This window comes from Haemaphysalis longicornis, unplaced genomic scaffold (genome assembly GCF_048455015.1).
Source record: "Haemaphysalis longicornis isolate Haplotype H1 unplaced genomic scaffold, Haemaphysalis longicornis Haplotype H1 scaffold_40, whole genome shotgun sequence".
In the NCBI taxonomy this organism is placed as follows: Eukaryota; Metazoa; Arthropoda; class Arachnida; order Ixodida; family Ixodidae; genus Haemaphysalis; species Haemaphysalis longicornis.
In genome coordinates this window covers 365577-381260 of record NW_027526362.1, presented here as the reverse complement: position 1 = coordinate 381260, position 15684 = coordinate 365577, and the positions used below count along the sequence as shown (strand labels likewise).

Below are 15684 nucleotides of genomic sequence, written 5' to 3'. Positions count from 1 at the left end.
TATCGCGTTTCGTTCACTAGCGCCTGTACCATTCATCTCCTTTACAATTTCCCCGGGACGAATAGGAGCCATCCTGGCGACTTAGAGGCACAAGACCATGGCGGGTGCGAAGTATCGCTTCACGCGTGCTACGTGAACGGTCTCTCGGCCATGGCAGCGATTGTCAGAGGAAGGATTCAGAGGCTCGACCACATAATTGACAGGCGACGTGCGTTCGAGTACACGATACGGTCCGTGATACTTTGAAATGAGCTTGCTCGACAGCCCAGGAGTCGTGGCCGGAATCCAGAGCCAAACGAGATCATCCGGAGAAAATTCTGGGGTAGGCGTCGACGCATCATGGCGGAACTTTTGGCGTCCTTGCTCGTCTGACGTGAACGAGCGAGCCAGTTGGCGACACTCCACCGCACGTCGGGTGACGTCAGAGATTGACAAGGCTTCAGACACGTCGGGACTGTAGGGGAGGATCGTGTCAAGCAGGCACGACGGCTCGCGTCCATACACAAGGAAGAAGGGAGAGAAACCCGTGGTGGCTTGCTTGGCAGTGTTGTAGGCGTAGGTTACGAATGGAAGAATCATATCCCAGTTGGAATGGTCGGATGACACATACATTGCCAGCATGTCCCCCAGGGTGCGGTTAAAACGTTCGGTTAAGCCGTTCGTCTGCGGGTGATATGCAGTAGTCGTGCGGTGGACGATGCGGCAGGCCTTTAGGAGCGCTTCAATGACGTCAGAAAGAAAGACACGCCCCCTGTCACTGAGAAGTTCCCGAGGAGCGCCGTGACGAAGGATGATGCGGTTGAGCAGAAATGTTCCAACGGCGTCGGCAGTACCGGCACGCAGCGCAGCGGTTTCGACGTACCGTGTCAGGTGGTCGACGGCTACGATGACCCACCTATTGCCAGCCGCAGTACAGGGGAGGGGTCCGTAGAGATCGATTCCTACCCGGTCAAAAGGTCGAATCGGGCACGCCAAAGGCTGCATCGGGCCAGACGCACGAGGGGGTGGTGGCTTGCGCCGTTGACAGTCCGTGCAAGAGCGAACATAACGACGAACGAAGCCATACATACCACGCCAGTAATATCGCAGTCTAAGGCGTTCGTAGGTCTTTAGCACGCCGGCGTGAGCACACTGAGGCTCACTGTGAAACTGGTCGCACACTTCAGAGCGCAGATGGCGGGGAATGACGAGCAGCCATTTGCGCCCATTAGGGTGGTAGTTCCGCCTGTAGAGCAAGCCATCACGAATAGCGAAGTGGGACGCTTGGCGTCGAATTGCTCGAGGTACCGACGAGTTCGACGGGTTCGAAAGGTAGTTGCAAAGCGACATGACCCAAGGATCTTTTCGCTGTTCAGATGGCATGGAACTCACGTCAACGAGCGATACAAAGCACTCAGAGGGGGAATTAGTCGTCTCGTCAGGCAACATCGGACACCGGGAGAGGGCGTCAGCGTCATGGTGCTTGCGGCCAGACCGATACACCACGCGGATGTCAAAGTCCTGAAGGCGGAGTGCCCAACGTGCCAGTCGGCCAGAAGGGTCTCTCAGGGACGACAACCAACAAAGCGCATGATGGTCGGTGACCACGTCGAAAGGTCGGCCATACAGATAAGGACGAAACTTCGAGAGGGCCCACACAATTGCCAAGCATTCCCGCTCAGTGACAGAGTAATTCGTCTCCGCAGGCGTGAGTGTGCGGCTCGCGTAAGCGACCACGTATTCGTGGAACCCGGCCTTCCTTTGAGCCAGAACAGCACCCAGACCAACTCCACTCGCATCGGTGTGGATTTCAGTTGGGGCCGACGGGTCAAAATGGCGAAGAATTGGCGGGGACGTGAGGAGGCGACGTAGGGTTGTAAAGGCCTTGTCGCAAGCCGATGACCATGCCAAAAGACCCGTCTTGTTGCCAAGAAGTTGTGTCAATGGCGCGATGATGGAGGCGAAGTTACGCACAAAGCGGCGGAAATACGAGCATAGCCCGATGAAGCTACGAAGCTCTTTGATCGTGGTCGGCTTCGGGAATTCAGCTACGGCACGAAGCTTGTCCGGATCAGGAAGAACGCCATCTCTGGAAACGACGTGGCCAAGGATCGTCAGCTGGCGAGCAGCAAATCGGCACTTCTTTAGGTTTAGTTGAAGGCCTGCGTCCTTCATACAAGCTAAAACTTGCTCGAGCCGCCGTAGATGCGTGGAAAAGTCGGGATAGAACACTACGACGTCATCCAGGTAACACAGGCATATTTTCCATTTGAGGCCGCGAAGAATATTGTCCATCATCCGTTCGAATGTGGCTGGCGCGTTGCACAGGCCGAACGGCATGACGTTAAATTCATATAAACCATCTGGAGTAACAAAGGCTGTTTTCGGACGATCCGCATCTGCCATCGGGACTTGCCAGTATCCGGAGCGCGTAGGTCAAGGGACGAGAAATATTCTGCTCCTTGAAGGCAATCTAGGGCGTCGTCGATGCGTGGTAGCGGATAAACATCCTTGCGAGTTTTGTTTAGGCGACGGTAGTCGACACAAAAACGGATGGAGCCGTCCTTTTTCCGTACGAGTACTACCGGCGACGCCCAGGGGCTGTTCGATTGTCGAATGATACCGCGCTGGAGCATGTCACCCACTTGTTCGTCAATTATGCTCCTTTCGGAAGGGGAAACGCGGTAAGGTCGCTGGCGTAAAGGCGCATGGGAGCCGGTGTCGATAGGGTGGCTGACCGTCGTGGTGCGACCAAGCGACGTCTGCGCACAGTCAAAGGACGAATGAAATTGACACAGTAGTTTCATCAGTTGGTCTCGTTGGGGTGGCGTAAGGTCGGCGTTGATGGCACGATCAAAAACTTCCGGGGATACCCGAGATGCAGTGGCAGTAGGTGGACAGAGTCCTGTCACCTCAACGTGCGGCAGGTCGTCTAAAGCGGCGATGAAAACGGCGGACTCCACTGACTCGGCGCGTCCAAGGCACTCGTCGCGGAGCAAAGAGCGAGGACTAGCTCCAGGATTAGAAACGAATAGGGCGGTTTGGCCATCGCGGATACTCAGCAAGGCGAAAGGAAGCAACAGACATCGGCGTTGGCAGAACAATTGCGACGGCGTGAAAATTGCATTGACGTCGGAAGGAAGATGGCAGATCAAGGGCACAGGGACGATGGAGCATGAAGGGATAGTAGTGTCGTCGGCGACAGAAACTTCCACGGAAAGTGGTGTTGGAGAAATTTCTGATGGTATATCAAGGGGCGAAAACAACTCAACTTCGGCTCGGGCGCAGTCAATGATAGCGTTGTGCCGGGAGAGGAAATCCCATCCCAGGATGACGTCATGTGAGCATGAAGAGAGGGCAATGAACTGAACAATGTACAGAACGTCCTGGATGAACACCCGGGCAGTACACGTACCGACTGGTTCGATCGAACGTGCTGAAGCAGTACGTAAGGGTGGTCCAAAATGCGGCGTCATAACCTTTTTCAGGCGGCGGCAAAGCTCTAGGCGGATAACTGAAACGGCGGCTCCAGTGTCGACAAGCGCATGAGTGGCGACTCCGTCTATTATAATGTCGACGACGTTATTGGGTAAGAAGGTAGGTCTTGAACAGTTCGACGATGACGCAGCTCTTGCTTCCGGATCTGCGGCGCCTAGTTTTCCGCTTCAGGAGGCAAGGGGCGCCGACGCATCGGCGAAAGTGAACGGCGTCGCGGGGATGGGTGACGGTTGGTGGTGTCACGCGAGTTGGCGGGCGGAGACGTCTCGGCAAAAGTGGTCGGAGCACGAGGCATCGACTGCGGCGAGACATACGGCACGTTCCAAGAAGGCTGCCGTGCAGGCATCCCCCCGCGGCGGCAGTAACGCGCCACGTGTCCGGGAGTTAAGCAAACAAAGCAGATTGGGCGATTGTCCGGCGTGCGCCAAGCGGTGGTCGAAGATGACGGGTCAAGCCGTACGCGTGGCGGCCTCTGCAACACAGGCGGCATCGGCAGGTAGCTGGGATACGTCGGTCTTCCTGTGAGCTCAGTGGGCTGTTGCGGCATGACCGGGAAGATTGGCTGACTTGTGACGGTTTCGGCAAAGGGCCTGGAGATGGCGTCGGCGTAGGTTAGAGGTGCGGCAACAGGTAGTGTTTGCACCGGGGTCACGTACGTGGGCGTAACAGCAGGTGGTGTGGGTTGAGCGATGCCGGCACCGATCAGCGAAGCGGTCACAGGTGCGTGTTGGCGGGAGCATGGAATGGTATCGGCCACCTGCTGCTGGATAGCACTTCTAAACGAAGGGGCAAGGGTGGCGTCAGACGTCGGTGTGAAGGGAACTAGGGAAAGCTGACGGGCAACTTCTTCCCGGATGAACTGCTGAATGCGCGGAGACAGAGTGTTGTCGCTACCAGCAGTTAAACTCGACACATCCGGGCCAACAGATCGCCGTGTAAGAGCTCGCTGTCTCCTGAGCTCGTCATAGCTCTGGCACAGGTTGATGACGTCGGTGACCGTTTGGGGATTCTTCGCCAGCAGCATTTGAAAGGCGTCATCTGAAATGCCTTTGAGGATGTGCTTAATTGTGTCCTCGTCGCTCATTGTGGCACTCACCCTCCTGCACAAATCCACAACTTCCTCGATGTAACTGAGGAAGCTCTCACCGGGCTGCTGCGCTCGTTCTCGCAAGCGCTGCTCTGCATGAAGCTTCCGCACTGAAGGGCGACCGAAGTGTTCCGAAAACCTCGATTTGAATTCCGACCACGTGGGGTATTGCTTTCCGTGGTTGCCATACCAAAGCTCGGCCGTACCGGTGAGGTAAAATTCCACGTTGTTCCGCTTCACGTTGTCACCCCAGTTGTTGTGGGCGCTTACTCTGTCGTACGTGGCGAGCCAGTCTTCCACGTCCTGCTCGTCTTGGCCATTGAAGAATGGGGGATCCCGCTGACGAATGGAACCGGAACAGATGATGGTCGTCGAAGGAGGTGCAGCCGGGGGCTCAGTCTCGCGAGGAGGAGCCATGGCGCTGGGGAGCGTCCGGGAGCGGAGTTCCAGTGTAGAGAGAGATCAGGACCACAGCAACCTCCTCCAATTCTACGGGGAGGTATTGCTCAACGCAAGGTAGCTGACGAAAGGCCTTTAATGACTGTTATCCAAGATGGAGCGGGTTCACCGACGCGCGCCTGTCGTCTTCGTCGTCGGTGGTTTTCGTTTTGTTGTCACTGTCGATGCTGCTTTCGCGGCTGCGGAGTCTGGCGCACTATCGCGTTTCGTTCACTAGCGCCTGTACCATTCATCTCCTTTACAATACATGCTTTTTCGGTTTCTCTCACTGAGATGTCGCTGAATGCAGCACTCCTAGTGCAGAGACTCTCAGAAAAGACCTCTGCATAGTTACGGATTTCTTATACGATAGAAGTTTTCGTAGTTTTCATTGGTATCTCGTTCTGTGTTATTTTTGATAGTATCGCACAGAAAAAGGTTTTCTTGCAAGTTGACTCAATCGCAACACACTTAAGAAGCGAGGTGAGAATCGGCAGACCGGGCGTCTGATCATGAGTAAAAAATTAGTCGACTCTAAAACAGAGAGTTAAAACGGCGCTAAAACAGCGCCGAGTAATTTTTTTAGCAGAATGCACCAACTCACCCATATGAAGCTTCGCCACTGTGTTGTGTGTTACGCGTTTCTTCTGCGTCGCTGTTTTAGCGCCGAGTAATTTTTTAGCAGAATGTACCAACTCGTCCACATCAAGCTTTTTTCAAATATGTACCGACTCCCGACTGTTACATAATCAAGGAGTGTCGTCACGCGACCAACAACGTAGGAGCGACCTGAACGCGTCATAGAACGCCTACAAACGTGTGCGTTCAAAAGTTTGCTGAAAGGTCATAGCGATATGGAACCAGATGTATTGCCTGTATATAAGTATGCGTGCGCTTGTCAACCCTTCACTAAGGCCCACTCAAGCTCCTGTCATCTATTCTTTTGAGTACATGGTTCTGACAGCTGCTAGTTACTGGAATTGTTTCTTATTTTTATAAATTGTTTTTTACATAACCTCTTCATGTTCTTATGCCCTGTGGCAAAATGGCGCAATAAAAAACATTGTGCGAACATCTTTCCTGTGACGTTGTTTTTTTCTTTCTGCAAATCCAGCCCTACTGGTTCCAGCGGCCATATCGATTGCGGACACTCGATACCAAGCGCTCAGTGAGCGAAGGGAACTCCAATTTTGGCGTCCTGCAAAGAATCTCTTCTGTTCCAAGCAGCATCAAAGATTGAAGAAAACGGGTGCCTACGCACCAATAACCTAGAGTTGCGACAACGTTACGGTGATTCTGCGGCGTGTTCGAGCATTCTTGAACCTCCACTCTCAAGTACGACGACTTGGTGACAGGTATTGCGGAGCAGGAATTTCTGTACACAATAAACACAACTGCATGCCTTTTCTCCCCCCCCCCCCCCCCCTGACCTGGAAAAACTCAAACCCGTGAAACTGAAACAACGCCTAAAATGGCGATTCGATTACAGGCGCGCCTCCATATAAGGAGTTTTCTCACAAAGGCGCTCATGGCTGACTGCAATACTTTCAGAGCCATCGCCAATGGCTAGTGGTAAACCTTTTTTCTTACAAATAGTATTGTGAGCGGAAAGACCGATTCAAAAGATTTTGAAATAAACTGTAGCCTAGCAATCATTTACTTATTTTTTAATCCATTTACAGTTTTTTCAAATTTAAAATTCCATCTTAAGGAGTTTCAGGCGGTACAATGCTACACTGCAAGGTTAGACTCGCCACGCGTTTCTTTCTGGATACGAAATCGTATCGAAAAGAAAAACAGATGTAGGATGTAAAGGCAGCAGTGTCTTCCGGCCATTATTCCGCGCACTGTATATTCGCCTAATCCATTCCGCGGTAAATAAGTTGCCATTTTCTCTTTCGCACCGACGCCTACTTAAGTTTTAAAGGCTCCTACTTCTCGAACAGCATAACGCTCGAGCTTGGAATGAGGTTTCTTTTGCCAAGCCCATGTTTATCAAAATTTCTGTGCCTCAACAAGTACGGACATTTTCACAAAAGCAGAGAAGCTAAAATGCTTTGTACAGGTATATCCTCGTGCAAGACTTTTTATCCCAGCGGGAAAAATTCTTTTCCTCAGTGCTTTCTCAGCAGGTGCTGATTAGCTCACTTCAGCCGATTGTTTTCTTCCTTCCCGTTGGATACTTACGCGAAGTACAGTTTTCCATATTGCCTTCCACAAGGTGGTCTAAATTAGCATGAATTTATTGTGCTTTACTCTGAACGTTTCATCCATGCCATGTAAGGCTCTAAATACCGCATTTTAAATCTTTAAAATACCGAATTTTACGATGATATACTGCATTATATTATGCAATATCGGTTTCAGGTTTGTACAATATATAGCGTATATATCAGGCCACTAGGTTTAAAAGTGTCCGAATACATTTCGAGGAACTTAGGATCTCTCGAAAGGTTTATTTGGCTGTCCACCAAAAAGTTTGCGGTTTGCTTCAGATGGCAGAGGGACGGCGGCGACCGTCGAACATGACAGCCCCGCACTTTGCACAAAACTAACACTTGCTCTAGGGTTTAAGTGCACTTCAGGTTTGAAGTTCGGCCTGGTCCGCTAGAAGTGTAGAAGAGCGGAATGAATCATAGGTGCCAAGCATATATTACCTACAATGTTGATGATATTTGAAATTGTACGCTTGGGCGGCCCTTCCGCGTCTACGGAAACTTGTTATTCTGTTGACTAACGCAGGCATCTTAGCTAAAACGCTCCATTTGAGCATGTTAAAATAGGTGCGCTGTGTTACCGAAGACATACGACTTAACGGAATAACACGAACGGACGAGGTTATGTTCAAAATACGAACTACTTATCATCGTAGAAGAAAGCAAGACTAGCCTAGGCATGTTACAATCGCCGTGGTACAGGAAAAAGAAGCGTCTACTACTCTTGTGTGGCCTTAGTAGTGGACCTGAAAGGCTGTAGCTGTTTGGCGTTGGTCAGTTTTAGGGAGAAGGTGACACCCTCAGTGTTTCAAAGTGCTGAATCCTTCATGTCGTGGCCAGACTAAGCGTGTTGGAGGTACGAGGACACCTTTGTTCCGCAAAAAATAGTAGGCGTTTAGGCAAAGGGAGATCCAAAGTCCAGAGCCTCGAATGCAGCAGCTCGTTTCCTCTCCTGGGAATCAGCTAACGCTGATCCTGAGTTGACGAGCTGCCCAAAGTTGCCTCCAACTTTTCCGTAGAAGACGAATATGTAATGTTTAAGTTATTCCCTCCGAGTCTAGCTTTGAATAGGCGTAGGTTGCGTGGAAGTAGGTGAACTTTTTCTGCATTTTGCACAGTTTGCAGTCAAGGTCAGATGTTTTCTTACGAGACACTTTTGCCGATATTGGTTTCAGATAGTAAAGATTTGTTTTATTGCAGCGCAGAGTTCGCGATTCTTCAGCCTTCAGAGCCCGTTGCGGAACCCCAAGTATCGTGTTCCTGGGCGTAGAAAGAGGAAAACTTGTCAAATATTTTTGGTTAAGCGAGCGTAGCAGTCGTGATCGCAAGATGCACATTTGAGTTCGCATTCTTCTCGGTCAGCCACCTTGATACCGTCTAGACCCTGGCGCACGGGTGTGCATGTAATTTCAACTTTCGTCTTTGTGGATGCAAGAATCTTTGCGGATCATTAGGTATTATGCCTGTAATGATGTTTGTAATGCTATAATGGAAGTCTCTAATGATGTTTTTGCTTCTTGGATTTTATTTATTTATTTTATTTATTTATTTATTTATTTATTTATTTATTTATTTATTTATGTTTTTATTTATTTATTTATTTATTATTTATTTATTCATTTATTATTTACTTATTTTTTATTATTATGAAACGTTTAGGGCCAAAGGCATCGAAGGAGGGAGTGGTTACATACAGCGTAATAATTATAAAAGCAGTAAAAGTTACAAAATGCCTTCCAAACATACAAGGATATCTGACGCACAGGAAGACGACTAAAAGATAACAATTTCGCTTCCAGTTTTGCAACATTAGCTAACGCATAAACACACGATGGGAAAGAAACAAAGACTGTATACTTATTCGATGTTAGATATTGTGTTCTTAAATGATTCCTCATCAATATTAACAGCAGTTGATGCAGGAACATGGTTCCGTTAGACTGAAAGCTTGGGTATAAAACAGTAAAAAATGAATTTGTTTTGAAAATGGTGCTCCAACTGTGTTAGTATGACCAAGGCAATGCGAGATAAAGTGCGGAGGCAGAAGAAGCTGATGACGGAGTTGTGGGTAATAAATTATTGTATGGGATGGACAGAAACAAAAAAGTTTGCCGTGACAAGATAATTTATTTTTACATACTGCGCCCCATGGAGCGATCTAAGGAGTGGGGTATACAAAGCATACATAACTGGTTACAAAGCACCGATACAGCTTATACTGTAACCATTAAAGAAAACATACGAAAAAAAATAGCGAGCAGTCCAAACATACATGATAATGAACACAAGTATTGTCGGTATGGATATAGTGGTGCCTGTTAAGGAGAAGAAACAGCGGATAGAAATGCAGGCAAAAAAAGAGAGCGGGCGGAGTCAGAAGTAGGTTCCATTCCTCTAGGACACGTGGGAAAAGGCTGTATTTGAATGGGTTGGTGGTGGCGAAGTAGGGACTGAGGTTGAACTTGGACTGGCTTCTAGTGGTGCGTGGTTCGGGATAAGCTGTAAGGGAATCCTGAGAAAGACGACGGAAGCCATTTATGATGCAGTGCCGAAATTTCAGAGCCTCAATGTGCCTGCGCTTTGAGAGCGGTGCAAATACAAAGAAGATAGTGCTGAGGCCGGGCAAAATAACGGTCGTAGCGATGACAAATAAATCGTACAGCTTTCTTTTGAATCCCGTCAATTTGATTAATTTCAGTTTTATTGTTAAGGCTCCAAACTAGAGAGGCACCTTAGTGGGGCCACTTGAAGGGTACATTTCATCGAAGATATGCTGCCAGAGCGATTAAAGTTAGAAAGAAATAATCGAACAGAGATATTTCGTGCTATTTTTAGCGATTGAGTTAGAGTATCATAACATCGGTCCCACACTGATGCCGCAACTCGAGCTTCGGACGAGATAATGTTTTGCACATTAGTAATTTAAGTGATAGAAATGTTTTCGAAAAAGCTTCGTCGAAGGTATGCTAATATGCGGTTAGCATTGACAATTATTTAGTCTGTGTGAGTGGCCCATGTGAGATTGGGTGAAATGTGAACACAAAGGTATTTATAACATGACACATGATCTGAACGGGATTTGTCAATAAAGTATGCACGTACTTGGTGAACTGTTGTGGTGACAAATAAATATTTCATTTCTTAGCGGTTTGTTCCATGAACCAAGCTTTGCACCACGCAGAAACAGCGTTAAGATGGGATTGCCAAACGGTTATATCATGGTCCCGAGTCATTTGCCGGTACACAACACAGTCGTCGTGGAATAGATGAATGTTAGAAGAAACGCATGCAGACAAAATGTATGTAAATAAGGGAAGGAAGAGGACCCAGCACTGAGTCTTGTGGCCCAGCGGAGTGGACACCTGTTAGCTATAAGTTAAAATTCTTATCGGTCAAAAACTCAGAACGTTTGGTAAGGTAAAAACTGTAGCCAATTTAAATGTTTGGGATCAAGGTTAGGCTGATGCCGTTTAAACAAAACAATTCTTGACACTCTTTATCAAATGCTTTGGGAAGTCAAAAAATACAATCGACAGTAGAGGAACGGTCGAGAAAAAAAGTATGCAGTTTATAACGTAAACAATGCAAGCTACGATTAACATGAGTATGTTTTTCTAAATCCGTGATGTGATATAGAGAAATAAGTTGGATTCCAAAAATGTCACTAGATTAGAGAATATTGTATGTTCAATGAGTTTACATAGAATACTAGTCAATGAAATAAGGCGGTAATTAAGGGGTGAGTATCTTCTACCGGATTTATGGAGTGGAATTATATTGCGGGTTTTTAATTGAGCTGGTAAGACCCCATGATCAAGCGACTGCTGAAAGAAGTGCGTTAGTATTATGGAAGAATAGAAACTGGTACTCATCAAACATTTTAAGCTATTGAGGTCGCAAGCAGGCGCTGCTGATGGTTTGAATGATATAACAAGTTTTTCTAGACCACAGGAATCGATATTAAGAGGATGCATCTGGCTGTGATTGTAATTGTGAGGTAAGGGTAGTAGGCCATTATCAGTATCAGAAAAGTAGGATGAAAAGACATTGTTCACACGTTAGTGCACCTGTTAGGTGTTATAGAGGTATTACTATTATCAGAAACCTTTAGAGAGTCACCATCTTTAAGGCGTTTTGTAACGCGCCATAATGTTTTCAGCTTCAGTCGTTAACATCGTTGGCAATGTTTTAATAAAAAAATTTCCTTGGCATTTTTAAGAGCGTTAATCTTTGGATGCCGCCTTGTAGGCAGCCCACCGAACAGAGCAGGGAGACAGCCTGGATAACTTGTACGAACGCTTCTTTCGCTTAGATAAGCGTTTTAAGATGGTAGAGTACCATGATCCGTTATCATTTCACAGTATAGTGCGAGTAGATATGTACAGTCGGCCGGAAAAGTAACCGGACCACCGCTCACGCAGCCGGAGCGGCTGCTGCGGCGCACCGTGGCGCTGTTATCTCGCTGTGCTCGCTTACGACGAGAGTGGCACGCTTGACGCCAAACTTCCCCTCGCCCTCGTGCGGGTGCTTGCCACGCTTGATAAACTTCTAGTGCAGCGTTCGCCTTTAATCCAGCACATGGCGCAGTCGCGCTGCAGCGCACGGCCGCAGGGCCACAAACCGCGGCGCTAGGAAGGAACGAAAACCCGCTATGCTTTTTGTACGCGGTTTATGTTCGCCTCATGCTGCCTATCAGTGCCTGTAGGATGCGTCCACCGCCGCTGGATTTTGGATAAGACGGCACAATGTACCGTACCGAAGGCTACCGTGACGTTCGTTTTTCCACGCCGGAGCGATGTTATAGTGTCGAAATTGCCTTTTCGGCATCATGTCCGGACGTGGGTTTAATACTACTTACAGGGAGACCTCTGAAGACCGATTTAATTAGCTAGTAGGATATTCTTTCGGTGACGAATTTTCTTTACAGGCGTACCGCCAGGATGAATGATTTCGAAGACGAATCGCAAAACATCAGATATTCCTGAAACTTTATTCATGAAATCTGACAGTACTGGCATTCAGCGGTCCTCAGTGGGGCGAAAAGTTGCCGGCTACAGCGACGACTTGGCCGACTCGCCTGGGCATGCAGTCGTACAGCGCCGCCACTATCTCGGGACGCCCGCGCAGCGCTTCCCACTCTATCTTCACGGCGAGCCACAGCTGCTCCGCTGTGCCACCGCAAAGGCGTCGTGAGGCAAGCGTCTTCTTCAGCAGTCCCCATATGTTTTCGATGGGGTTGAGATCAGCCCCGTTAGGGGGCCATGGCAGCTGAGGCACGCCACAGCGCTCCAGGAGTGCGCTCACACTGCGTGCTTTGTGCACGGGGCTCCTATCATGCTGGAGCAGGTAGCAGCCATCCTGGAACGGCCCGTCCAGGACGTACGGGATCAGGTGCTCGGTGAGGACTTCACAGTACCTCGCCCCGGTGAAGGAGCCCTCGATCCGCACGAGTGGGCCCAGGCCGTCCCGACTGATGGCACCCCAGACACTGACCGAGCAGCGGCCGCTGCTGAGCACGCTGTGGGTGTAGGCGGGGTTATACCTGAGAGTATGGGAGAGCAAGCATTAACATCTGTCGGGTCCAAAAGCGTGGAGCGTCCTCATTCCGTTGCGGAAATTAAATAAATATGGAGGCTTAAATTACACAAAATTTAACATTTTACCCACACTGATATGGAATACGCGCGAATGAAACACTTAAATGGTAGTCAATGCTGTACCCATGTCAAGTCAGGTGGTAAGGGGAAAATGAGGTTGCATTCTCAAGACTACGACGCATTGCAAACCATCCATATAGGTTATTGACAGGTTAATCTAACTTAACCCGCGATTCCTGTGAGCCGCAAGGGTGCCAGTTCATACCTGCTGTTCAACGGACGCCACACACGCTGCTGTTGGTCCCAGCGTGTGCAGAAGGTAGACTCGTCCGTGAAAATCACCTCCCGCCACTCCTCTGCCGACCACTGCTCGAAAGCTCGGGCGAAGTTCAGTCGCTCCTCCCGCTGCTTCGTTGACAGGTGCGGTTTCTGAGCGGCAATGCAGTTCACGAGACCCGCCTCTCGCAATCTGCTCCTGATTGTGTCGCAGCAGCAACTGAGATCCAGAGCATCGCGGATCTCCCTGGAGTTGAGAAATGGGTCGACAACAGCGGCAGCAACAATCCATTCATCCTCTGCCAACGTAGTCACCCTCGGCCGCCCACTGCGCTGAGCATCACAAATTCTCCCATCTTCATCTCTATACGCTGTAAGAATGCGGCTCACCGATGTTCGGCTCCTACCGGTGCGGCGGCAGATTTCACGCTGAGGGACACCTTCGTGGTGAAGCCGGACGATCAGCCTTCTCTCCTCTATCGGCACTCGGGGTGGCATTCTGACGAAGTAAAAAGCCCGATGCGACCGTTCGAGCTTTTAGAGGTTTTTTACACTGCAACTGGCCAATGGAAGGACATCACCATATCTGTGTAGCAGAGCGCACCCATATCTGTAAAGCAGAACCCACCGTAAAGCGCCTGGCCTACACCATTCTAATAAATAAAATGTAAAAATTGAACCAGGACTGCTCATTGGCCAGTTGCAGTGTAAAAAACCTTTAAAAGCTCGAACGGTCGCATCGGGCTTTTTACTTCGCCAGAATGCCACCCCGAGTGCCGATCGAGGAGAGAAGGCTGATCGTCCGGCTTCACCACGAAGGTGTCCCTCAGCGTGAAATCTGCCGCCGCACCGGTAGGAGCCGAACATCGGTGAGCCGCATTCTTACAGCGTATAGAGATGAAGATGGGAGAATTTGTGATGCTCAGCGCAGTGGGCGGCCGAGGGTGACTATGTTGGCAGAGGATGAATGGATTGTTGCTGCCGCTGTTGTCGACCCATTTCTCAACTCCAGGGAGATCCGCGATGCTCTGGATCTCAGTTGCTGCTGCGACACAATCAGGAGCAGATTGCGAGAGGCGGGTCTCGTGAACTGCATTGCCGCTCAGAAACCGCACCTGTCAACGAAGCAGCGGGAGGAGCGACTGAACTTCGCCCGAGCTTTCGAGCAGTGGTCGGCTGAGGAGTGGCGGGAGGTGATTTTCACGGACGAGTCTACCTTCTGCACACGCTGGGACCAACAGCAGCGTGTGTGGCGTCCGTTGAACAGCAGGTATGAACTGGCACCCTTGCGGCTCACAGGAATCGCGGGTTAAGTTAGATTAACCTGTCAATAACCTATATGGATGGTTTGCAACGCGTCGTAGTCTGGAGAACGCAACCTCATTTTCCCCTTACCACCTGACTTGACATGGGTACAGCATTGACTACCTAAGTGTTTCATTCGCGCGTATTCCATATCAGTGTGGGTAAAATGTTAAATTTTGTGTAATTTAAGCCTCCATATTTATTTAATTTCCGCAACGGAATGAGGACGCTCCACGCTTTTGGACCCGACAGATGTTAATGCTTGCTCTCCCATACTCTCAGGTATAACCCCGCCTACACCCACAGCGTGCTCAGCAGCGGCCGCTGCTCGGTCAGTGTCTGGGGTGCCATCAGTCGGGACGGCCTGGGCCCACTCGTGCGGATCGAGGGCTCCTTCACCGGGGCGAGGTACTGTGAAGTCCTCACCGAGCACCTGATCCCGTACGTCCTGGACGGGCTGCTACCCGTACGTCCAGGATGGCTGCTACCTGCTCCAGCATGATAGGAGCCCCGTGCACAAAGCACGCAGTGTGAGCGCACTCCTGGAGCGCTGTGGCGTGCCTCAGCGGCCATGGCCCCCTAACGGGGCTGATCTCAACCCCATCGAAAACATATGGGGACTGCTGAAGAAGACGCTTGCCTCACGACGCCTTTGCGGTGGCACAGCGGAGCAGCTGTGGCTCGCCGTGAAGGAAGAGTGGGAAGCGCTGCGCGGGCGTCCCGAGATAGTGGCGGCGCTGTACGACTCCATGCCCAGGCGAGTCGGCCAAGTCGTCGCTGTAGCCGGCAACTTTTCGCCCCACTGAGGACCGCTGAATGCCAGTACTGTCAGATTTCATGAATAAAGTTTCAGGAATATCTAATGTTTTGCGATTCGTCTTCGAAATCATTCATCCTGGCGGTACGCCTGTAAAGAAAATTCGTCACCGAAAGAATATCCTACTAGCTAATTAAATCGGTCTTCAGAGGTCTCCCTGTAAGTAGTATTAAACCCACGTCCGGACATGATGCCGAAAAGGCAATTTCGACACTATAACATCGCTCCGGCGTGGAAAAACGAACGTCACGGTAGCCTTCGGTACGGTGCATTGTGCCGTCTTATCCAAAATCCAGCGGCGGTGGACGCATCCTACAGGCACTGATAGGCAGCATGAGGCGAACATAAACCGCGTACAAAAAGTATAGCGGGTTTTCGTTCCTTCCTAGCGCCGCGGTTTGTGGCCCTGCGGCCGTGCGCTGCAGCGCGACTGCGCCATGTGCTGGATTAAAGGCGAACGCTGCACTAGAA

The 15684-nt window shown here is 49.9% G+C and overlaps 1 protein-coding gene and 1 long non-coding RNA gene across 2 annotated transcripts; one reads left to right on the top strand and one right to left on the bottom strand.

Moving 5' to 3' along the window:
• Positions 1-3631: 3631 nt before the first annotated feature.
• On the bottom strand, positions 3632-13699 carry LOC144137547 (uncharacterized). The gene is made up of 4 exons (XM_077669478.1): positions 13673-13699; positions 13081-13424; positions 12356-12760; positions 3632-4985 (listed from the first exon to the last, which is right to left on the bottom strand). Exons 1-4 carry the CDS (start codon positions 13697-13699, stop codon positions 3632-3634), a joined length of 2130 nt encoding a protein of 709 aa, XP_077525604.1.
• Positions 13700-13874: 175 nt separating this feature from the next.
• LOC144137556 (uncharacterized) lies at positions 13875-14842 on the top strand. The gene is made up of 3 exons (XR_013315678.1): positions 13875-13960; positions 14104-14361; positions 14679-14842. It is a non-coding gene; the product is annotated as an uncharacterized LOC144137556 (long non-coding RNA).
• Positions 14843-15684: the final 842 nt, after the last annotated feature.

Coding starts and splice junctions, on each gene's coding strand:
- LOC144137547 (XM_077669478.1), bottom strand. CDS start 13,699: ATGGGTGCGCTCTGCTACACAGATATG. Junction 12,761..13,080: donor TGGCGTCCGTTGAACAGCAG/GTATGAACTGGC, acceptor CCATACTCTCAG/GTATAACCCCGCCTACACCC. Junction 4,986..12,355: donor TGGCTCGCCGTGAAGATAGA/GTGGGAAGCGCT, acceptor GACGCTCCCCAG/CGCCATGGCTCCTCCTCGCG.